This window comes from Castor canadensis, chromosome 15 (genome assembly GCF_047511655.1).
Source record: "Castor canadensis chromosome 15, mCasCan1.hap1v2, whole genome shotgun sequence".
NCBI classification, from domain to species: Eukaryota; Metazoa; Chordata; class Mammalia; order Rodentia; family Castoridae; genus Castor; species Castor canadensis.
Genome location: NC_133400.1, coordinates 59,765,652 through 59,789,054, shown reverse-complemented (window position 1 = coordinate 59,789,054; position 23,403 = coordinate 59,765,652). Strand labels below are relative to the sequence as shown.

Here is a 23,403-nt window from a genome sequence, read left to right as displayed (position 1 = left end):
ACTTGTCAAAACATGACTGCCAACTGCACTTACCGCATGGGCTAGAAGAGCCCACGGCCACAGAGCGGCCTCCTCTGCTCAGTCAACTCCGCCCCCTCTGGCGGCTTAGACTCCGCCCCTCATCGCTCCTCCCCTTCCGCCTCCTCTCTCCTCCCCCTTCCCGAAAGCTGAGTAGTCTCGCGAGATTTCGGGGGACGTCTTAACTGGGTGGCAGGTGCTGCGCGTGGTTTTCTTCCGCGCGGTCTGAGGAGATTGGCGGCTGCGTGCGCGATGGCGAGCTGAGGTGGGTGCGGCCTGGTTCCGACCTCCGCGGGCTCAGGAAGCAGGTCAGCCAGCTGCCGCTACCGAGGGTGCGCCTGGGGGTTCCCGTCTGGGGAGGACGAGGCGGGGCACCGGGACTGCGGGCTCCGGGGCACTAGGGGTGAGCTGAGCCCCCGTGGCGCGATGGCGGTGCGGGCGTGACTCATTGTGCCGCCCAGGTGGTAAATGTCTTAGGTCTTAGTTGATTTTCAGGCACCATTATCGGCGCCGTATTCCTTGCAAGAGGGTAGGTGCTTAAGGGAGGCTTTTGCCCAAGGTAGTACTTGATAGCTCCGGGAAGGTGTCACTTCTGGACACGTGACCTGTAAAAATCTCAGAATTCCAGAAGAGGGTTTGAGCTAGTTCAAGGTGTATTTGTCATATGCCCTTAAAAAGAAATGTAGCTACAGCTATTCCATTAGTGCTAACGGACCAAATGTTAGGGGTTTTTTGGCGGCACTAGGGTTTGAACTCAGGGACTCATGCTTGCTGGCAGGCGCTCTACCACTTGAGCCACTCACTAGGCCTTTATTGTGATAAAGATCTTGCCAGCTGTTTTCCCGGGCTGGCCTCTAACCGCGAGCCTCCTGATCTCTGCCTCCTGAGAAGCTAGGGTTATAGGCGTGAACAGTTGGTGTCTCATAACTTTGAGAATTTTGCCTTTAAAAAAACTAATAAAATGCCCAGTGTTAAAATTGTTAAGTGACCATGTCGTCTTCCTGTATTCGGGATATTTTGTCATTTTCCAACTTCTTAGGACTTCAATGTAAATTTTCAATTACGTTAAAGAATAAACCATTACAAACACAAAGACCTAGGGAGATCCAATAGTGAAATAGTGACCATTAGCTTTAAAAAACTTGGATTGCAGTGGGAGGGGGGAGGGCGAATATGGCGGATGTATTTTATATTCATGTTAGAAAGTAGAACAATGAAAGCTGAAATTGTTTTAAGAAGGGGAGAAGTGGGATGAGAGAATGACGGAGGGGTGAATGTAATTAAGATAATACTGTAAGCACATTTGTAAATGTCACAGTGGCTCCCCCCACAGCTGTTACATGCACTGCATTGGGTACAAGGTGGAGACAGAAAACATCAGTATGATTAGTTTGTGGAAAAGTTATGAGCTCAGTTTCTGTCAGTAACAGCAAAGATGTAATATGACACAATTCCATACCAGAAATTTTAAAGTGCATTGGATGGATATTCAAACCTAAGGATATTTCCTGGTATACAGCAGGTCCATTGTGCCTGTAAGTTTTTCCTTGGAGTTCCCCTACCTTGGAAAATAGCTTTTTGGCCACATTATCGTATTATCAGTAATTGTACATTACATTATGGCTGGTGATAAAATCTTTTGTACTCAGATACATTTCTTGGAAATACAGGACTTGGATTGAATACATTTAGAGAACAAAAATGGAAAGAGCTTGTGAATGGAAATTCATCTGAAGTGGACTGTTCTAGATCTTGCCTAGGAAATGATTTTGGCCCTGATTCACATAGTCATTTGATCTGCGTTTGCTGACCTTGACCTTGAATATTAGATGTGTTCAGTACTACTGGTATGCTTCAGCATTTACTTATTGAAGCTACATCATGTACACTGTGTTTCGTAATTTCAGAAAGCTTCAAGGGTAAAGAGCAAGTGATGGTTAAATCAGAAATGGATTCTCTTGACTACATGTCATCTGATAGAGCTGTGGAAATTGAAAACCAAAGGTAAATAGACATTTACAAGGACTGACTAGCTCAGTCAACATTTACTGTATTTGATTATTAGGGAAAGTACATAATTGTATATGATTGGTGGTAAGGAATTGGGAAAGAAAATAGTGGGTAACCCTGGCCTTTCTAAGTTTAATTATGTCGTTTAGTTATGACAAACAGTTTAATTCAAAGTCTGAATATATTATAGAGGAACACATTTTTAGCTTAGGGAATCAACACATTTTCTTGGTTATCTCTTCCTGACTTAAGTTTCGCCATTTACTGTGCTGTTGAGAAGATACTAGACAACTTTTAGGGAGGTTGTATTCCATAAAATAGTCTTTGTGGAGGGAGGAGGAGCAGTACTGGTAATTGATCTCAGGGCCTGACAGTTGCTAGGCAGGCAGTCTACCACTTGATTGAACCACAGGCCCTTTCCTCCTGTTTTGCTTTCACTGGAGCTGGCAGGTGCATGCCCCCAAGGTTTTAATGGTTGAAATGGAGTCTCACTGAACCGCAGATGCTCCCAGTCTCCACCTCTTGAGTAACTAGGATTACAGACACGAGCCACTACATCTGGACAATTGCTGTGTTCATTTTGGTTATGGTCAGTACACAGTGGCTGGTTGGTTCTCAGCCCGTTGTTCTAAAATTATTTATTCTAGGCATGTGTTAATGAATTGGTCTTAGAACTATAGACGTGGGATTGAGTGATCATTCAATAAAAAACTTTTGTTTTTCTAGTGACAGCTCTTCATCTGGTAGCAGCTTATTTAAAACACAATGTATTCCTTCCTCACCTAAACGGAGACAAAGAAATTCCCTTAGAAAATTTGATCATTCACCTGAAAGTCTTCATACAGATTCATCAAGTGACTCATCTTTAGAACCAAGACCATTGACTTTAAAAGCTATTTTTGAAAGATTCAAGAACAAGAAATGTAAAAAGAGGAAATACAACAGACAAAATAGAGGAAAATTAAGACCAAGAGGAAGACCAAAAGGAAGTAGAAGCACTAGAAGGTCATCACAAATAGATTTGAAACAAATTAAAGACAAAGGAACCGGATTCCCATTTTTACAGTGTGAAAATGGAAGAAAACCATTACCATGGAGGAAAATTTTAACCTTTGAGGTGAGTCAATATTTATTTATTTTTATATATATATGGCTAGATTTCACATAGGTAAAACGTCTGAGGTCATGGACGTTTAAAGAATTGGCTTAAGATACACGTGGGACGTAGTCTGCAGTTTTGAGACTACTTTTTCTATATTGTTTTTCATGTAAAGCTCACTCAGCCCTTCAGCTCAAACTTCATTTGGGTGTCTGGGTGAAACAGGAATTTAAAAAGTAGTACTCCAAGTTTGTTTATATATAAGACCCCTACCCTCATCCTGTTGTTTTTTTTTTTTTCCTTCCCCTTTTCAGTACTGGGGTCTGAATTCAAAGCCTCACACTTGCTAGGCAGGTGCTCTACCACTTGAGCCACTCAGCCTTTTTGTGTGTGTTGGGTATTTTTGAGATAGGGTCTCCGTGAATTATTTGACCCTCCTGGGATCCAGGATTGCAGGTGTGAGCCACTGGTGCCTAGCCCTGAAGTATCTCAAGTCATTCATGTTCAGCAGATAACTTTTTGATAAAGCTTGGATGTTTTTAGCAGTTCCTTGATAAGTAACCTAATTACATTAAGTTTGGCCAAATATCTCAAGCAGTAAATGTTGAATTAGTGTATAGTTAATATAGTTTTCTTGACAGAAACTAATTTTGTTTCAGAGGATTAGTACTTGAAAACCCTTGAAGCTTAAGGTGATTATAGCAAACCGTTGATATGCTGTCATCCAGAACTCTAGAGTGGTTAAGTCAAAATTCAGGTGTAAGGATATGTTCACCTTTTGTTGAAAAGCATCTGCTGATTCTTCAAACAAAACTTTAATTTTGTTAAGACTAAGGCATAAAAGTGTTTTTAATAGCAAGCTGTTGCAAGAGGATTTTTTAACCACATCGAGAAACTGAAGTATGAATACCACCTCAAGGAATCCCTGAAACAAATGAATGTCGGTGAAGATTTAGAAAAAGAAGATCTTGATAGCCGTAGACATAAATATTTGGATGATGATGGATCCATTTCTCCTATTGAAGAGTCAGCGTAAGTTGAATCACGTAAGAACACTGGTCATTGGTTTTTGTCTAATATAAACTTTACTGTGTATTGCCATCCGTGTTTCTGATACATAGATAGGAAACACAAACAATAGGCAAGTTAGAACTATACTTGAACCTGAGCTCAGGGCATAAGACATCCATTTTAGGTGTTAAACAGAATACTGTGTTTTTTTGTTGACTAGTATTCGTGTTACAGTTGTATGTTGACAGTGTCTAACTAGGTCAGAAGATTTGTCATTTAAAATACACATTTCCATGTTACAGAGCAGAAGATGAGATGGCACATCCTGAATATGATGAATGTGATATCAAATTGGTAGTAAGTGACTTACTCTCATTCAAGGAAGGTAGGAATTGTTGGTACAGGAGGAATTAACATTCAGTAGTTTTAAGTTTTAGTCCACTTAAAATTTGAAACACTGAATAAATTTAATGCAGGAAATGTAAGAATACACATGCTATTTTTTCAGTAGTTGCTAATACGGGCTTTTCCCTGGGGAGCAATCCAAAGGCCTTAAGCATACTAAGCAAGCACTTCACCCTGAGCTATCCCAGCCCCCAATTTTATTTATTTACTTATGGTATGGGGAGGTTTCAACTCAGGGCCTTCATGCTTGCAAAGAAGGTGCTCTACTGCTCGAGCTACAAATTCAAACCATTTTGCTCTGGTCATTTTGGAGATGGGGTCTCACCTGCATGGGCAGGTCCTCTGGATCAGTGTCTCACGTAGCTAGGATTATAGGCATGAGCCATGGGTGGTTGGCATCCCTAAATACTTGTAATGAATATTGCAATGTGTAGTGTTTTTAAACCATGAAATGAAAAAATATGTAGATGTTAACTTGGGAGTTTTTAAACTTAGGTATAATTTACAGTTCCAAGTAATTAGTATAGTTATTTAGCTTATTTATTTTTATATTGTTGTATTGGGGACATTGTGACATTTACAGAAGTTCATAGAGTATATCATAGTTGAATTCACACCTCCTAGCTTAGTTATTAATGGTGTTTTTGTGTGTTTGTGTGTGTGTGTGTGTGTGTGTGTGTGTATGTATGTATGTATGTAGGAGGACAGTTGTTTCATAATAAGTTCTGAATTCCCAAAGAAGATGAAGGTATATTTAGAACAAGAGAATGACGACGTTACAATGTCTAGGAGAACTTCTAAGGCTAAAAATACTGGACAGAGGACAGAGTGGCCTGAAAAGGAGACAATGTGAATATCAAGGAACATGCAGTGAAAGTGACTTCATAGGAAGAAATGATCAAAGGTTAATACCACCCTGGGGATGAAGAAGTTTTAAACCAAGAACATCCTAAGAAGAATGAGAACCATCTGAAGAAGATGGTGAAAACAACTAAAGAATCATAAACTTTAAAACACTAGGAAAAAGCTGAGACATTGCTTCTTAAATAATAGTCTGGCTGTTTTGTCAGTGCTTATTGATTTCAGTGTAAGAAACTTAACAGGTTTTACTAAACCATTGAAACAACAAAGAGATTTTAATCCTGAAAAGAAAATGCTAGTTAAACATAACTGACATCCAGCCAAGTTCTTCTGGTTTGTTTTTTCATATTTCAATTTCTATTTTTGGCAGTATTGGGGTTTGGACAGTGTTTGGAGCTTGCTAGGTAGGCACACTATTGATTAAGCTGGGCCTCCAGCTCACTTTGTTTCTTAAATGAGACAAGGTCTGCTATGTAGCCCAGGCTGGTCCTGGCCTCATGATCTTTCTTGCCTTAGTCTCCTGAATGCTGGGATTATATGTGTATGTGCCACGATGTCCAACCTCTACCAGCATCCTATTATACCAACCTTTTTCAGATGAAAGTAACATTACTGTAGTAAGAATTGAATTTTGGCTGGGAATGTAGTGTGGTGAATTACAAGATCCTGAATTTCAAGGTCCTGAACTTAATCCCCAGCAGCATAAAAAATCATCTTAGCTTGTTTCAGTCACCATTTTTCTTACTGTGATCATCATTGTGTAGCTGATTAAGGTTAAATGTGAATGAGTAGTGCACGGTTAGCACTTGGGTGTGTTTTTGTTTAACTTCTGGACAAAGACTCAGGTGCAAAAAATAAATCCTCTTTAGCAACCCAGAACTCGTGGTTCAGTATGAGTTTTGATGCACACAAGAAGGTATAAGGATGCCTAACAGTTTAAAGTGATGGCCATTAAGGTTGACTTAAAGAATAAAGTGTAGGATAGGAAAATAACTTTCAGTTGTGTTCAGTCACCATTCTTGTTGTGATGCATGAAAACTTCTCAAGGCTTCTAATTTGAGACTTGAGGTCTGAAGCTGAAGACATCTTACTGTGAGTGGATCATGCTTGTCTAGATGTAGTAAGTACACAAGTCTCCAAAGTTTCATTTTATAAGACTTAGAGCTTTAATTTCCAATTACATTTCCAAAAAGCATTCAGATATGTAGTTATGTAGTATCAGGTTCATTTTACTTGAAAGGATTTGTAAGTAGAGCTTTTGAGTTTCCATTTATCTGGAATTATCATACATTTAATCATAATTTAATGTATGATTTAATTATCATACATTTATCTGGAATTAATGTCAGGTGAGCTAGGGGATTTAAATTAAATACATTAAGATAAATCTGGTAAAAATTAAGAATTACATATTTTCTTAAGTGAGACTGGGGTTTGAACTCGGCCTTTTTGCTTACAGAGAAGGCATTCCACCTGAGCCACACCTTCAGTCCATTTTGATCTGGTTATTTCGGCAGTGGGGTCTCAAAAACCAGGGCTGGCCTCCCAAGTAACTAGGATTACAGGGCGTAACTGGCACCTTCCTACCTGATTTTTAAGTTATAGCCACCTAAGTTACTAACATTTTAAGTACTTTTCCATTTGTGAGGTGAAAATTCATCTCAGGTAAAACTGGTGATCTGGAGTGGAATATGGGAAACAGTGAAAGTGATATTTAAATCTTTAGTTCATCTGAAGTAGCTGGTTGATGGTATTATTTAGTAGCCTACACTCTCTTGAAGAGCTTGATTAAAAAGAAAATACTTTGAGGTTTTTTTTGTCAGATATGGACAATGCTAAAAATTGAGCCCAGGGCCTCATGTGGCTAGACAAGTTTTCTACAAGATATAGAAATGATTTCATTTTTGTGATTAAAATAGATTTTCCTGTTCACGGCTATTCTTGCATAATTTTGCCAGAGCTTATCAGTTCTTGATAATTACTAATTTTTGTACTTAAATTTATTAAAAAATAAGCATTGAGGTCTATCCCGATGGGGCTTCTGTACTATAGCCACACATCGTTGGAAACGCCTCATACAGTAATTGTGTGGTTTTGCTTTACTCACAGGGCCATTTCTTAGGTCTGTGGGAAGTAACTACAAGACAGTTACAAAGTTTGAAAGAACTGCTAATATATATACATATATATGTTGTTTACCTTAGGTATTGGCAGAAATCCACATATCCTTAGTGTGTAATAGGTAAGTTCTTAGTTGGTGATTAATGGACAGTCTTTGAAAACACAGTTCAGATGATGAATTTGATTGTTCAACTGCTGAATGAAACAGACATGAACTAAAACTTCATTCTGACAGAGCTGGAGATAGCTATTAAGGTCAAAGAGTAAACTTAGTTTTTTTTATAGTGAAGTATTTGAGTATCCTTTCTAAGTCTTTGATTTGGCACTTTCTCTGTAGGAATGAATATGATCTGAACTCATTGATGAAATGGGTAAGTGAGATAATTTCTAACTAATTTATCAAGGACTTTTTTTCTTGGTAGGAGGATTGAACTCAGGGAACACCCCTAAGTTCTAGGATTTGAAATTATAAGAATTACAAATTTGTAAGCACAGCATTCCAATACTGTTAAAAGTACATTATTTTAGGTATAAAATAAGAGCTCAGCAAAAATATTTGGTACCATATAAGACATACAGTAAGATAACTCAGGCTCAGTGTTGTGTCCCCATACCTTCTCAACAGGAAGTGGAACAGGAGAATCAAGCATTGAGGTCAGTCTGGGCTATATAAGAAGACCTTGTTTAAAATGTCAAGATTCTGACTAGTGTGCCTTTTATTTTATGGCTCTACTGGGATGAGAACCTATTGCCATATTGGGCAAGACCAAACTAAAGCTCTATAGTGATTTGGTTTAATTCGATGTGCATATTATGTGAAGACCAGATAAAGATGACTAGGCTTATATAGTTTGTATTTAGATACCATTCTTTTCAAGGGGTTACAGCATGTGGGTAACTGGAGTTTGAACTCAAGGCCTCACACCTTCGAGGCAGGTGCTCTACCATTTCAGCAATCCCTTCAGCCCAGGATTATATAATTGAAAAAGTTCTGTGGTTCTTTAGAATGACAATTTGGAAATAAGGGTCGAATTAAATTTCTCAGCTGCAGTGCAAACCTAAGAAGGTTGTTAAGTATAGTCAAATGCACTGTGGTATCTGCACTCAGCAGTTTATTCCTGCTGGTGTGTTCAAAGGACAGTGCAAAAGAAATTCAGTACATGGCATCGTTGGTTTTCTTGCCTTTGTGCATGTTAAACCTGGTATTTAATATTGACACATTATTTTCATGGTTTCTTGCTAGAGTTTAGGTTGATACAGCTATAAATAGTAAACGCTTTTCTTTATCTAGGGTGTCAGCACTTGAGATCCAGGAAGGTCCATCTACTCTAAAAATGTAAGGCTTTCTGTTGCTTCCAGCTGCTTGTTTTCCTCCTGGCAGCGTAACAGAAGAACTTGGATAGAGATTCAGAAGTCTTTTGCATATTGCATGAATCCTCTTGAAAGGAATTTGCCTCATTCCAGATGAGAGGGGGCACTGCTGATTGGTGTCCTAGATTGGTCAATGTGGCTAAATTGAGACACAGGTCATGCTTCCATCATAGTAAATGCATTGCAATGGTGACAATGAGATCTGTAACATTTTGCTTAAGCTCATGGATGAAAAGATGCAATGAGAAAAATGTTTCCTAGAAAAACTTGGTATTTATAAAGTGCTTTCTATAATTAATCTCCTAGGACTGAACAATAAATTGCTTCAGGAAATTAAATCTCACAGGTCCTCAGGTAAGTATTTTTAACTTGTTACTTCAAAAGCAGTGTAGGTAGTTTTGTAATGTTGTAAACCATTATTATATGTGTAGTAAATTGCCACTGATAGGATGTTATGATGATAGGCAAAATGTTCAACTGCTCTGAATTAAGCTGACTGATAATAGCCTTTCTGAACATCCATACACTGCAGAGGCTCTAAGGAACTTAAAACATGCATGCATTAAAATTAGTATTCACTGGGCACTTATTTTCCCCTCATACCCTAACTGCCCTTGAAGTAGCAAGCCCCAGTAGTGGGATTATTCCAAAATACATTTCATAATTGAATTAAACCATTGAGAACCTAAGTTAGGTGCATTTTCAAAGTTGTTTTGTCCTGTTTTTGAAACACAAATTTTTCCACAGATGGGGAATTTTGAAGTTGCCATCAATAATTCCAATCTGCAATTCAAGTGGCCACATTAAAGACGAAGCCCAAATTTTGTGGCAAGTAATTTTTTAGATACCTACAGGGATAAAATGGTCATTACCAAGGCTTTTAGAATGCAGTTTTCTGTGGACATGACCATAAAGAAATTTCCCACTAGGTTTTCTATATGCTGCTTTGTTAGCAATCAACCTACTGGCGACACTACTGCCCAATAAAATAACCACGCAATGGTTTTTCTAATGGTAACTTCATTGCTAATGAGATTTTGTAACAGTCAAATACTGTGCAACATTGCAACATTTGTAATTGTCTTTCTTGGTTATGTTTTTGTCATGCAGGACAACTGGATTAAGCATCTTTTAAAGAGGTATGCACACATGAGAGAAATCTAATGTATGTAGGTCATTTCAAAGAGGGCTTTTAGGGCTGTAAAACCAAGAGCTCTTAACGCTGTGACCTGAGATTGAAGTTCTCTATGGGATGCCACAGTCACTCAGCAGTAGTGCTGTGCTTTGCTGAGGAGATGGTGAAATGGAAAAGTGTTGTAATTCTGTCACTCTCTTTTAGGGCTATCCTGGAAGAAAAATCAACTTTAAAGGTGACGTTGATGTGCAGTAAAACCAACCAAAACATGTAAAATTATTAAATAATTTATTGACATTAAATAATTTTGCCTAAAAACACTGTAAAAAGTCAGTCAGCTTGTATTTTTGGCTCAAAGTTTCTCTAGTGTTTTCTGTGGAAGGAATAAAAATTAGATCATTTCAGTATACTTTTTACTTTAAACATCAAAAACTGGGGGATACCCTGCTCACCTTGTGAAATTCTTCTGCTCTTGCTCTGTTTTGAGCATTTTCACTTCAGCTAGTTGATCATATAATCTGTAAGCTGATGTAGAATTAAAACAAATATTGCAGAACAGTGAATCACAGTGAAACAAAAACTATCTGAGAGCCCTTTGATGTCTGAGGACTTGTGTCTTTCTTTCCTCAGGAAGCAGTGCTCTAACTTTATTTACACCCCTGAGGTGACTTACAGATGAGCCTGAAAAAAGATGAATAAGTAAACAAAATAAAAGGGCTGGCAGATATTGGGCAAGGCTCCAAATTAAAGGTTACTTAAAGAAGATACTGTACCTGTACAGGGTTGAAAATTTACAGTTTTACTCTGTATTTCCTTCTGCCTCTGAAAGGCTTTCTCCATAAGTGACTTTTTTCTCTTTACAAATGGTTCTTGTAAGTTCCCTGATAATGGCGGCAAAATTGGGAAGATTTTGTTAAAATCTTGCTAAATATTTTCACCTCATTTAGCAGTTATATGTAGAGGTGAATGAAATACCTGTAGGCTTGTTCTCTGATACAGCTGGACAATCTGGGGTTTCTGATAGAAGAGGCAGAAATTCACCCACCTAGTTGGAAAAGTCACAGATGAGTTTGTATAGTTCGTAGTTTATAGACCAGGTAGGCCTTGAATTACCCTACACCTGGCTTGTTGGTTCTGTGCCTGCAGATCATCCGCTTTCTCATCCTTTTCTTGCTATTGCTGAGAATATTTACTACACATGCACATATTCGACAAATACTTTCTTCCAGGTGTTTTAATGAAAAGGTAGATGGTCGAACTACATGAGTCCTACATATATAGAGGCGTTTTCCTATGAACTGTCAGTTTCTGCTCTCTAATGTTCAAATGCTAATAAATTTACCTGAACAAAGCTTTTTGTCTCGTTCTCTCTGTTCTCTTCTAGCGTTAAGTTTGCAAAATCTGCTTCAGCAATACTGATGTCACTGGTGCTTACTAAAGTGAGTTCTGGTTCTTCCATTATACCACGGCCAGATTCTGTTTCCTGGGCAATGGAAAAAAGGAGGAAAAAAGCCTTAGAACATTTGGTACAAAAATATTAGAGGGGACTGTGGGGTTCTCTCTGCATTTGTTATTTTCAGTTTGAGGGCCTCATGCTTGCTGGGCAGGTGCTCTACCACAAAGTCCTACAAATGACTTGGAGAACCAAGCAGGTTAACAATGAATTCATTTTGGAGTTTTTTCATGGTTGTTGCTTCTCTTAGCATTTAAGTTTCTCCTGAAAAAGAGCTTGAGTTCTATTTACATGAGAGATGTCACTTACCCAGACTGGAATTGAGCTCTGGAATGAAAATGACTCAGGACTTCTAAGGGGCTCTAGTTGTGCTAGTTGAGATAGGTTTCTTAGGGCTTTCGGAGTTTCCTTAGTTGAATTCTCAAAATATTTTTCACTTGGTGTCTGAATTGAAGTTCCCATTTCCATTGTTCTTGCCCATAATTGAGAATCCGTTTCTTCTCCATGTGGATTTACAGCTAAAACCCTACAGGTTATATTTTTATCTTCTGTGAGTCCTTGACTTTGTAATACTGTATCAATCTCTCTTTTTGAAAGTTCTTCAAAGCCCAACCTTTCTTCTCTGCTTTCTAGTTTTGAGCTCTCACTAGAGGATGAACCACATGGAGTACTATGCTGTACTCGTAACTGATCTAACACAGTAGTGTCATCAGATGAACTGCACATGGAACTTTGGAAGTGAACGCTTTATTTTTTTTCCTGGTCTTAATTATTGGAATTATTATTTTAATTACTTCGCAACTAAATATTCCATTATAAGCTTGCAAAACAAAATACTCTGGAAATCAGTCTTCCCCAGATCATCCTCAAAGGCGACCAAAGAACTGTATGTAACCCGTCAGCTTCCAAATTTTGTCTCCTACCTGGTAGTATAGGAGTGCGCCAGGTTGTTCTGGGGCCCTCGCAACGCCTTGTAAAAAAAAGCCCAAAGTAGCGTTTAAAGAGTTAAAATGTTTCCAAACAGCAGGATTCTTTCCTTTACAAAAAAGATAACTAGGAAACCAACCAACACGAATTCAAAAGAAAGGAAGAAAAAAAAAAAAAAAAACCTGTATCACCAAAAGAATGTAAGTTGTCTTCATCTCAGGGGAAGAAATCTATTTTAAATTTACAACCCCCAAATTGAGGCTCGCGGATAAAAAGACTGGCAGGACTCTTCGGAGAGCTCCCGCGGCCCCTCCCATCAAATCCACGGTCTTAAAACACATGGCTTCTTTCTGCCCACAAAATGCAGCCTTGCCCCAGAATAATTCCATTTAAAAAGCCCCCACCCGCAAGGCAGCATTAATCTACTTTGCAAACATGCGTTCCACTCTGCGCTTTACGATTTTTTTTCCAACTCCTTCCCTCTCCCCTCCCCGCCAGAGCGAAGGCGGCCTCGCAGTAGCTGGGCCGGTGCAGACAGTCCCGGTCCAGCTGCGGCGCGGCGCAGTCCCCCGGTCCGTCTGCGCCTCCCGCTGCCAGCCAGCCGGCCGGCCCAGGGTCCCGCTGCAGCCGCCACCTCCGCCACCGCGGTCCTGGCACTCGGCGGCGTTACAAGCCGAGGCCATGTTGCCACCGCCGCCGCCACGGGGACCGAGGCTTCCCGGGCGGCCTGGCACGCCGCTGCTGCTGCGGACTCCCGGCGCGACTGTGCTCTGGGTTCGCGAGGACACTGCTGGCCGCGGGCTGCTCGGGCTCGGGCTCTGGTTGACAGACCTGCTGCTGCTTCTCCTGCTCTGCTCACACGGCCGCTGCAGCTGCGGCCGCGGCCGCTGCCGGGGACTCAGACCCTGCGTCTTCCATTGCCACATTGCGCAGGGGTCCCGAGGTCTCTGCGGTCACCGCTGCCCACATCCAGTTCGCGGGAGGGCGAGAGCGGCGCGCGGAGCAGCTAGCCTGTCCTTCCGGCGCTTCCCGGGCGCTCGGCGCGGTCCCCAAGTCCCCCTTACCCGCCCCCCGCCCCGCAGAGACCCCTTCACTGCAGAAAGCGCCAGCAAATTCCCGCTGGATCAAATTCTGCGCCTCATGCATGTTAGGCAAGTGCCCTACCACTGGGCTGTACCACAGCCTTTCAAATTATTTTTGATCTGCAGATAAAGAACCTTTAAGATGACAGATAATTGTAATTTTTTTCTAATACCCTTTTATTAAGAAGTCTCATTCATGTTTGCTTTTGGTGTGCATTTTCCCTCCAAGCCTGAACAGGTCAAGACACCCAAGTTCTGTTCAACTATAGTATATTCCTGGGAGTCTTTGGCTAGAGGACATATAGATAAAAGGAAAATACAAGTATACGCTGGCATAATCTAAAGGAATGATGTAACAGTTTTATTTTAAAATAAGAATTATAATGTACTAGAAATTCTGTATGTTACATTTACTTTAACCTACAGTTCAAAAAGCAGATGCTAAAGTCAATTTTTTTCTATAAACCCTCAAGAAGAAAATCATCTCATTCTATTTAACTACAGATATAGCTACGATACCAATTATCTGAATATATGTGACAGCTAAAATTAAGAAATCTTGGGTAGAAAGTTAACCATTTAAGAGGTGTGTCACATGTAACAGAGCAGTGCTACAACTCTGTAAGGTCAGTAAGCAATATTACACAGAAAATAGCTTTCTGTATACATGTATACACCCAAAAGCAAGAAAATTAACATCGGTTATTACCAGGTGGTAGCATTAATTGATTTAAAGTTCCTTACAATTATTTTCCAAGTATTTACAAATGAAGCAGCTCATTTAGAATCCCACAGAGAGAATTTTTAAAATATCTCATAATACTTGACTTACAATGTAGACTCTTACAAATAGGCTTAAACATAAAATTTATGGAGCTGCCAACTACATAAACTCATCCTGATATACTTCCTGTTGGTATTTATTTAATAAAACATTTTAAAAGCAAAGCTACTTATTTTCAGCTTACTTCAAGTCCCTCAATTTTCTGTACAAACATAAATACATGCTTATTTTAAAAATCTACAATATATGAGCATACAGAATAGAAAATGAAACCACATCTCCAACAAAGGTAAGCCTGTATCAACACTGATGACTACCAGCCCAGGTAATTTTTTATGCATAGAACAACAGAGTATGGGTGTACCATACAGTCACTATCACAAATAACCCTACAGCAATTCTTTTTTGTCCATGTATCCTTGTGCACAATTCCACTTTCAATTTCTTTACCTCTCACCTGCTTCATCAGAGTCATTACTTTTGATGCCTTCTGGACAGGTAGTTGTTGACAACCAAACGGGTCATAAGCAAGTGGACTCCCAAGGAAACTTTGTTCTCGTCTTATTGAGACCCTTATGGGTCTCTGTCTTGAAGAAAATTTGGTTTACCTGAGAAGTAGTAAACTAATTTCCACTTAAGTTTCCTGAATGAGTTAAAACTAAAATGGCAATTTAGATAATTAGGTAAAAATCTAAACTCTTAAAGACTCCATTTATGTAGTAGAAAAATGACTGTTTATCATTCAGTCAGGCCTTTATTTTAAATTTTACTAAGATTTTAATGATATCCCTACTACCTAACTCGATTATGTATCAGTGGTGATTAATCACATGAAAAAAAATACCTGGATCTAGTAACTATCAGGAGTGTTTAAGATATAATATGCATAAATGATAGACATAAAATTCAAAAATAGCCAAAACAAAATAGGAGCTTAGGGAATAGTAATTAGGAGGGCATGAGGAAAGCCCTATAAAGGACCCTCCAATGTTCCAGTTCTTGTCCTGGGTGTTAGTTACATGGTTATTTCAGTTGTTTATCTGATTTCAGTGACTTATTTTACTGATAAATCACTGAAATAAGCACCTCTGAATGTTATGCTTTGACACAAAAATAAGTAATCAAAGGAATGTGCAATACTGTAAGGAAGTAAGCTAATTTACTGTGCAGAACCCAGAAAAAAACTTGGAAATTAAAGGCACCAGGTATTGCAAAAGGAAGACACTCATTTTCAGGGACAAAAAACATGGATAATGTTTAAAACTATGTACTTGGAACATTAGATCTTCTGGTCTCCTGCTATCCCTGTCCTTCAACATCATCCCCAGAGGAGACTGAAAGTTTATCTTCTGGAGAAACTGAATTTAATACGCTCCGAGTTCAGGGTGATGAGGCACAGAAAGAAGGAAAGTGTAGAAGGGAGTGACAGAATGCCATAAGGAAAATCAGGGTTAGTAAAGAAAGTCTGCATCAACTCAGGCCCCCAATTCTGGCTCTCTAATACTTAAGTCAGGCTTTTGCTGTCATTAGAGGATCTTTCTTTACAAAGAAAAAGAACTATAGATATTACATTGAGGGTCCTTGATGAAAAAGTCACACCTTTCCCCATGAAGTCCAGCAATTAAATAAGGTTCCATCCATAGGACCTCCATACAGTCCTCAGCATCTCACTCAAATATACAAAGATATAGAAGAAAGCCTGTAAACTATTAGACAAAAGTCACACACACACACACATACAGGGGGGAAAAAAACCCACCAACTCAAAATGAGAAAAGCAGAACCCAAATCAACAACTAAAAATGTAAACATGAGGCCCTCTTGGAAAAGTAACTAAATCAAAAAGGGCTGGGGCATGGCTCAAGTGGTAGAGCACCTGCCTAGCAAGTTCAACGTTTGGAGTTTAAAATCCCAGCACTCTCAAAAAAGAAAAAAAATTTAAATATTCTGCATTCATGAAACAATAGCAGAACATTATACATGAAAAACAAGAGGAAAAAAGAACCTCGTGAAACTACAATTTGATAACCAAAAGTCCAGCATATTGGGATAAAAGAGTTAAGGAAATCTGCACAGAGAGCAAAAGCAAAATAAATGAACTACTAGGGAAAGGAAGACTTGGAAGATTATACAGATCAACATTTTCAACTTTGTCAACCCCCAAAGAGTCTACTTAGATTTTTCCCCACCTCTCTATCTGGCGTACCCGAATCAAAGTTTAATAACTACAGATACAATGTATAGCTGTGTTTTTTAAATGTACCCATTTTAAAAAGGTAAGTTTTCTTGCCTCCACTCCCAAACCAGTTTTATATCCCCCCTCTTCAAGCAAATAACACCTTGCTCTAAGAATGACCTTGCTTGCCACCTGTAATCCCAGCTGTTCAGTGGAGATCAGGAGGATAACCAGGCAAAAAAGAGCAAGATGCCCATCTCAACCAGAAAACCAGACATGATGGCTCAAGTGAGCGTTGATCCTAGCTACAAGGGAGGCCATAGGGAGGATCATCTCTAGGTCTGAGGCACCAGGCAAAAATGCAAGACCCTATCTGAAAAAATAACTAAAGCAAGCAAAAAAGGACTAAAGGCATAATTCAAGTGCCTGCCCAGTAGCATGAGGCTCTAAAAAAAAAAAAAGGACCTTGGTAAAGCCATCCAACTTTCAACTAAAAAGGTTTTCATGGCAGAGGAAACAGTGTCAACTTCACAGAAAATTGTATTTAGAGGTGTAGGTATTAAGAGAATGTAGAAGGATAGCCATCCATTCTACAGAAACTTTAGGCAAATGGAAAAAAGGTGATTTACAACAGGACCAAAGGTTTATGGAGAGAAATGTAATCATACTGCACCAACTGTCAAAGCAGTAAAAAATATTTACACGAAAATGATAATTTAGCTGAATTTTTGCTTAAATCCAATACAATCATGGTGGTAAATCCAAGAAGGATTTACCTGAGAAGTGATTGTTGAGTAGGATTCAGAAGAACTGCTATTTATGGTATATGGCAATGTTTGGCTTTTTAAACTATTTGTATGTAATACTTTGATTAGAAGTATTACCTGAAGATGTATTACCTAAAGATGTATGATACCAGCTATCTTATGAGAGCTCTCAAAGGGCACATGAAAGGTAAACTTTTCAGTTCAGGACAAACTTACCAGAGAAATGGTGCCAGCAAGACCATGAAGGGCTTGGCAGATAAAGCTAGGGTCTTTGATTTATTTAAATTTACTCCTCAAATACAAAGAAACCAATGGAAAGTTTTAAATTAGGAAAGAGAAGGAGATTACTCTAAACATAACATGGGAAAATTGGTTTAGAGTAAAGCAAGACTGGAAACTAGGAAAACACTGGGAGTAATGGTACTCATCCAAGAAAAAAATGACTGCCTGAAGTAAATAAGTAGTAGTGGAAATGGAAAGAACTGGGCAAATTTAGGAGTTCACAGAGTGGAATTGAAATTTGGTGACTTATTTATTGGGTGTTGGAGAAGGGTATAGCCAAGGGAAGGGCCAAGCCTTCCCATCTGAGTTCTATTCACCAAAGGTGGTAGGGAGGAGCTGAAAGATAAAGGAGATAAATTGATTTTCCTTTATACAAGATGACATTTTTGAGGATTCCCTCATAGCCATTCTGAATTAGGCGAACTGTTCAATTCCTGAACAGCTGTGGTTTATCAAATGCAAAACAGTTAAAAAAGCTTCCAAAGCCTAGGAATAAATAAAATCATTACTCCGTAAGTTCCACAAGATATAATAAAAGAGCAGAAAGTGCAATGATTCTTAAGACTTACTCTGAATTTCCATCTTCCTTAATTCTCTCAAACAGAAAAAGGCTGAAGACCAAAATAGTTAATTGTAACACAATACTTCTATGTATGTTGCTAAGAAATATAAAAAAGCTCATTTACACACACGCCCTTTAAAAAAAAAAAAAGAGATTTGCTAACTGGGCACAATGCCTCACATCCTAGCTGTCTCAATTTGATATCACTTAGGCCATCATAAACTGTTGACCTCCCACAGAGACAGACACTCCAAGGGAAACATCTTATTTCCTAGCACCTGTGCCAGAACAAAAGCCCTAGCTCCCTGACTGCCCCCAGCAACTCCTATTCTTGCCATTGGTCTATAAATGAAATGCCCTGGTTCCTGGCACCTGTATCAGGACACAAGGCCCAGTTCCTTGATTACCCCTAGCAACGGACAATGGACAAGTCACAATGGGAAATCCTTCCTGACCCTTTACTAGGTCCTTCCTTTCCTATAAAACCCCCCAGTCTGTAAGTGACAGTGGACTCTAGCTCTCTGGCTGGAGAACCCCTCTGCAGGTTTCTTCTCCTGAATGAACGTGTGCTGATGTTGAGCCATGTCTTTGTCTATCTCTCTGTGCTTTTCAGTCTACTTGGAAGGCAGAGCTGAGGAGGACAGAGGTTCAAGGCCAACCCATTTCAACCAACAGCTGGGCATAGTGATGCACGTTTGTCGTCCCTGAGTCATGGGAAGCATAAATAGCTCTTGGTCTAGGCTGGCCCTGGCATAAAGATCCTATTCAAAACATAACTAAAGCAAGGGCTGGGAGGTGCAGCTAAAGTGGTGGAGCTCCTGCCTGCAAGTGTTAAGTCCCTGAGTTCAAACCTCATTACTCCAAGAAAAAAGATTTGCTTTAATAAATCTGATCAAGAAAATTATTTGGTTGAGTCTGAAATCTAAAAAAAGATTATGAAATTCAAAGAACTGCTTACAAAATACTGCAGGTTGGAATTTTTATAGGTAAGAAACATGGTAAGGGAGTATGGTTTGTTCTAATTATCCTTAAAGCCAGGATTCCTTTGGGGTTTTTTTTGGCAGTAGGGAACTGAGGGCCTTGCTTTCCTTGGCAGGTGCTCTACCACTTGAGCTATACCGTCAACCCTTTTTTGTTTTACTTATTTTTTGGTAGGGCCTTGGCTTTCTTGTTAGGGGCTGGCCTCCGACTGTGGCCTCCTTCTACTTAGGGCTTGCTGCCTAGCTGTGATCACAGGCACATTACCACCAAGCTCCATCATCCTCTGCTTATTTGTTGAGATAGGTCTTGATAACCTTTTACCCAGATTGACCTTGAACTTTAATCCTTCCACTCTCCACCTCTGGAGTAGCTGGGATCACAGGCTCAAACCACCACGCCCAGTTCCTAAGGATTTTAAACATCATAATCAGCAGTGAAAAGAAAATCAGGAAGAGTATTAAAGTAGAAAAGTGGCAAGGAAAAAGAGAAAAAAGAACTGAGTCACATCTTAAACATGTTTAGAAGAAAGACAGGAATGGAAGCAGAGGGAATAAGAGTGTCAGAATATGGGATATCGAAGATTTTTGTCTGCTGTAAAATGGTCTCCCCTTATATAAAATAAAAAAAAATAGTTACTTAATGGTACGTTTTTAAAATCCAAGTTTTAAAAACTATTTTAAGTAAAAAAAGTTTCTCCTTGGGCTGGGAGCATGGCTCAAGTGGTAGAGCACCTGCCTAGCAAGCACGAGGTCCTGAGTTCAAACCCTACTACCACCAAAAAGAAACAAAAAAACCAAACTTTTCTTCTCACAAGTAGTCAAAGACTAAGTGTCGTAGATAAATTTTGGTATCCTGAAGAAATGTAGAAAACTGGCAAAGCATTAAAAAACTTTCATCCAACCATCTATTCACCTGGTGTAGAAGGTCTGCCACTTGCTGGTGATTCCACTTCTTGTATAGCACTAAGTTCATGTTGGTTTAAGTCCAGTCCACATTTAACTTTGGCTACAGATGGTTTTGAGGCATTTCTACTTGGTTCTTTGTCCACATGCTCACCTACCGAGAGAACAAGTTAAGCACAATGAAGATCAACAACCATATTATTCTCCAAACAGCAGACTGCAGGGGATGAAAGCAACAATAATCAGCAGAATTACAATAAATGCAATCACCTTACTCCGTTGTGAGGCACTAGCAGCTTCTGAAAGCAGATGGTTATCATCAGAGGTGTTCCGATCTGCATAACTATTGCTTTCCTGATCATCTCTTGGTAAGTCTTGAATATTTGGAAGGCACTCTCTGAGCTGCTCCATCTTCTGCATTCTTAAACCAGTTTCAACTGTAGGCTGACTTGCCTGAAAAAGTGGACAGATGAGAGTGGGGATAACACATGTTGAGATTATGTGAGGAGTGCACTACATTTAGATCTCCCTTCTTACATTAGAACCTCGAGCAAATAACTAGTTCCATCACTCACATGACTACAATTTTATTCATAGATAAAACATGAGATATGATTCTAATATTAAAAAATTGATCTTCCCATTGAGAAGTACAACCACTCACAGCCCTGGACATAAAAACTTAGCTTCCTCTATACCTCTCCACAAGAGATTATACCTGGGTATTCCTCTCTGCTTTTCATTTGCATTACTTTTTCTTTAAACAGGCGTTAACTTCTCTTGGACTCAACCCAAGTTCTCCCAAACTTCAAAGAGTTGTAGAACTCTGTTTACACTTAAATAATTAATTTAAGAAATGGCCGACTACAATATGGATACATTCATATTCAGGAGAAAGCCCTCTTGTCTCCCAAGAACTATGGTAACTGTCCGAGTGACTAAGCCAGTCTTCTCAACAATTCAGATGCAGGTCCAGCTCTACATCAGCCTACAACCATGCTAGCTTTTTAACAAGTGAAAGCAATGTCAATTAAGGAAAAAGAGAGTATTGATTTTGATTCACATATAATGTCAACAAAGTGCTATACATAAAGAACCCAAGGTTTGCTATGACATAAGAAACTTTCTGCTAACCAGTTATGTCTACAATTTTAATCTATAGTAAACTTAAAATTCATTATAACAAAGTATCAAATAAGAAACTATATACAAGGTGTGGCTCAAATGGTAAAGTACTTGTCTAGCAAGCACAACATCCTCAGTTCAAAACCCAGTACCACAAAAAAAAAAAAAAAAAAAAAAACCAAAACCAAAACAAAACCTCTATTCTTACTGGGCATGTAGCTCAGTTTACAGTGCTTACCTATCAAGCACAAGTCCCTAGGCTCCATCCCAGCACACAAAGGCAAACAAACAACAAAAGTTTATATTCTTTCATGGTGTTAGCATTTAAAATTAGTTGGGTTCTAACTATTAATCTCATAAACACCACGAGGTAGATGAATTTTAATTTCCACATTGTTTAGGGTAGAAAATAAAAGCACAGGTGAGATCAAATCACTTACTCTCAATAATTCAACACTTGCAGGCCGAGAATTAAATGTGAGTCAGGTTTAAACCTCTACTGTTTAATACTAAGGTATTTAAGTTTAAAACATATCTGACCATTATTAAAGAAATCCTTCAAGATCTCTTGATGTTTCTGTATCTGCTGTTGCAATGCTGTTTGTCTCAGTACAAGCGATTCTTCTTGGGCTTTTTGACTATAATGCAAGACTCTGTAGATCCAACTGCTTCTTAAGACCCACATTATCTTGCTGAGCTGAGAAAGGCTGTGAATAACTCAAAAGCCTATCTTGAAACGCTGGTGTCACAGAATCACTTGAGGGAGCTGCATGTTCATTTTTAGAATACAATTCACAAATGCTTTTAGATTTAGCTTCTGCAAAAGACAGTGGAATGAATGAATGATCTGTTTCCTTGGATAGCAATAAAGAGGGGACAGCATACCCAGCAGATTCATTTTGTTTGTTTAAAAGCTCTGTCTGGGGCTTCTCATTAGGACACACCTCCCTTTCTAAGTCCAACAGCACTGTCGAATTCCCTTGCTGAGGCAGAATAGGCTGTGAAGGGCTCAAAAGCCTATCCCATTGCCTCGGGATCTCGGTATCACTGCTTTTGGTTTAGAAAGATGTTTGGGTTCCTTCAGAGTCAGCAACAGGCAGGGCTACCTGGGATGAAAATGAAGAGGAACTGACCTGCTCCGATGATACCCTTTTCTCCAATTTACTTAATCTTTGCAAAAGCAGTTCTTCTTGGAGTTCCTGTCCAGATTGAATGGCTTTCCTTTGTACATCTAAGTGCTGCTGAGGCGTCTTCAAATCACCATGGTGAGACTGGATAAAATGTTCAGAAGATACCTTTTCCTCAAATTTAAATTGGGCAACACTAATTCTTTCTGGCTTTTTTTAACAGAAGGAAAAGAATTTGTCTGTGCATGCAAGTGTTCTTGAAGTACAATCAAATTATCTTGTTGAGATAAAACAGTATGTGGTAAACCCAGCAGCCTATCAAGTGAAATCAGCATCTTGGAATGACTTCAGGAGGTTGTATTATTACTGTTAGTTGGACAAAGTTCTTGAGTTCTTTCAGATTCAGTAAGAGGTAATGAATGAAGCAAATGAATGCTGTGAGGAAGAGGTACCAACCTGTTCAGGAAATAGTCTTCCCTTCCAACGTCTCTGTTTATGTAAAAGTATTTCTTCCTGAGCTACCCATCTAGATTGAATGATGGCTTCCCTCTGTGCAGCTACTTGTTCTTGAAGTGCCTTCAAATTACCTTGTTGAGGCTTGATGCACTGTGCTATCTTCGAAAGCCTGTCCTGCAATTCTGGGATCTGAATATAGCTTGCAGTTATTTTATTATTACTGTCTATTGAAACAGGTTCCTGGGTTGTACCAGAGTAGGCAGAAGGTAAGGATATAAATGAAAGCTGTCCTGATTGGGGTATGAATGAAGATAAGCCAGTTTGTTCAGAAGATGTATTATCTTGGGTTTTCTGGCTAAAATGAAAGGCTTCTTTCTCTGTGGCTAGACATTCTTGGTGTTCTTTCAAATGACCTTGTAGAGGTAGTGTATCTTGTGAAAAATCTCAAAAAACTTTCCCGAAGTCTTAGAATCTTAGAATGGCTTAAAGGACCTGTACTGTTACTCTTGATCGACATAAACTTCTGTAAACCTTCAAATTCAGCTGCCTGGGATGAAGAGGAGGTGCCAGGCTGCTCAGAAGAAATTCCTTTTTCCAGTTCACTTTGTTTACATACAAATTCCTGAGTTCCTTGTCTAGCTCCAAGTATTACCCTCTGTACATGTGACTGTTCCTGGAATGTTGTCAAATTTTCTTGCCTTGGCAGACCATGCTGTGGAAAGCTAAGAGACTTATCCTGAAATGTTGG

At 39.2% G+C, this 23,403-nt stretch overlaps 2 protein-coding genes, 7 non-coding genes and 1 pseudogene across 39 annotated transcripts; 9 read left to right on the top strand and 1 right to left on the bottom strand.

Moving 5' to 3' along the window:
- Positions 1–142: 142 nt before the first annotated feature.
- LOC141410405 (TATA box-binding protein-associated factor RNA polymerase I subunit D-like) lies at positions 143–10,351 on the top strand. Of its 30 annotated transcripts, none has more exons than XR_012442041.1 (10): positions 171–326; positions 1,926–2,022; positions 2,755–3,145; positions 3,984–4,159; positions 4,441–4,495; positions 7,609–7,646; positions 8,817–8,861; positions 9,203–9,250; positions 10,007–10,035; positions 10,236–10,351. XR_012442041.1 is itself a non-coding variant. In XM_074056289.1 (9 exons), the coding sequence occupies exons 2-8, from the start codon at positions 1,952–1,954 to the stop codon at positions 9,213–9,215; spliced, it is 789 nt and encodes a 262-aa protein (XP_073912390.1). In that variant the 5' UTR covers positions 171–326; positions 1,926–1,951; the 3' UTR covers positions 9,216–9,250; positions 10,007–10,351. The 30 variants fall into 30 exon arrangements, 15 of the variants coding, with proteins under 15 accessions (XP_073912390.1, XP_073912389.1, XP_073912392.1 ...); XR_012442044.1 differs by lacking the exon at positions 8,817–8,861 and adding an exon at positions 7,863–7,896; XR_012442043.1 differs by adding an exon at positions 7,863–7,896 and having other exon boundaries at positions 10,007–10,351.
- On the top strand, positions 6,206–6,327 carry LOC141417758 (small nucleolar RNA SNORA40). Its single transcript, XR_012442392.1, has one exon. It is a non-coding gene; the product is annotated as a small nucleolar RNA SNORA40 (small nucleolar RNA).
- On the top strand, positions 7,421–7,554 carry LOC141417718 (small nucleolar RNA SNORA18). Its single transcript, XR_012442359.1, has one exon. It is a non-coding gene; the product is annotated as a small nucleolar RNA SNORA18 (small nucleolar RNA).
- LOC141417776 (small nucleolar RNA SNORD5) lies at positions 7,691–7,762 on the top strand. The gene has a single exon (XR_012442404.1). It is a non-coding gene; the product is annotated as a small nucleolar RNA SNORD5 (small nucleolar RNA).
- Positions 8,611–8,748, top strand: LOC141417692 (small nucleolar RNA SNORA8). Its single transcript, XR_012442336.1, has one exon. It is a non-coding gene; the product is annotated as a small nucleolar RNA SNORA8 (small nucleolar RNA).
- LOC141417708 (small nucleolar RNA SNORA1) lies at positions 8,977–9,109 on the top strand. The gene has a single exon (XR_012442352.1). It is a non-coding gene; the product is annotated as a small nucleolar RNA SNORA1 (small nucleolar RNA).
- On the top strand, positions 9,344–9,417 carry LOC141417686 (small nucleolar RNA Z40). The gene has a single exon (XR_012442330.1). It is a non-coding gene; the product is annotated as a small nucleolar RNA Z40 (small nucleolar RNA).
- On the top strand, positions 9,759–9,872 carry LOC141417717 (small nucleolar RNA SNORA32; annotated as a pseudogene).
- LOC141417698 (small nucleolar RNA SNORA25) lies at positions 10,068–10,199 on the top strand. Its single transcript, XR_012442342.1, has one exon. It is a non-coding gene; the product is annotated as a small nucleolar RNA SNORA25 (small nucleolar RNA).
- LOC109678732 (centrosomal protein of 295 kDa-like) lies at positions 10,303–22,603 on the bottom strand. Of its 2 annotated transcripts, none has more exons than XM_074056303.1 (8): positions 21,613–22,603; positions 20,218–20,400; positions 19,958–20,101; positions 11,794–19,450; positions 11,374–11,514; positions 11,007–11,076; positions 10,805–10,912; positions 10,303–10,712 (listed from the first exon to the last, which is right to left on the bottom strand). In XM_074056303.1, the coding sequence occupies exons 4-8, from the start codon at positions 12,208–12,210 to the stop codon at positions 10,612–10,614; spliced, it is 837 nt and encodes a 278-aa protein (XP_073912404.1). In that variant the 5' UTR covers positions 12,211–19,450; positions 19,958–20,101; positions 20,218–20,400; positions 21,613–22,603; the 3' UTR covers positions 10,303–10,611. The 2 variants fall into 2 exon arrangements, with proteins under 2 accessions (XP_073912404.1, XP_073912405.1); XM_074056304.1 differs by having other exon boundaries at positions 22,206–22,603.
- Between the last annotated feature and the right edge of the window lie 800 nt (positions 22,604–23,403).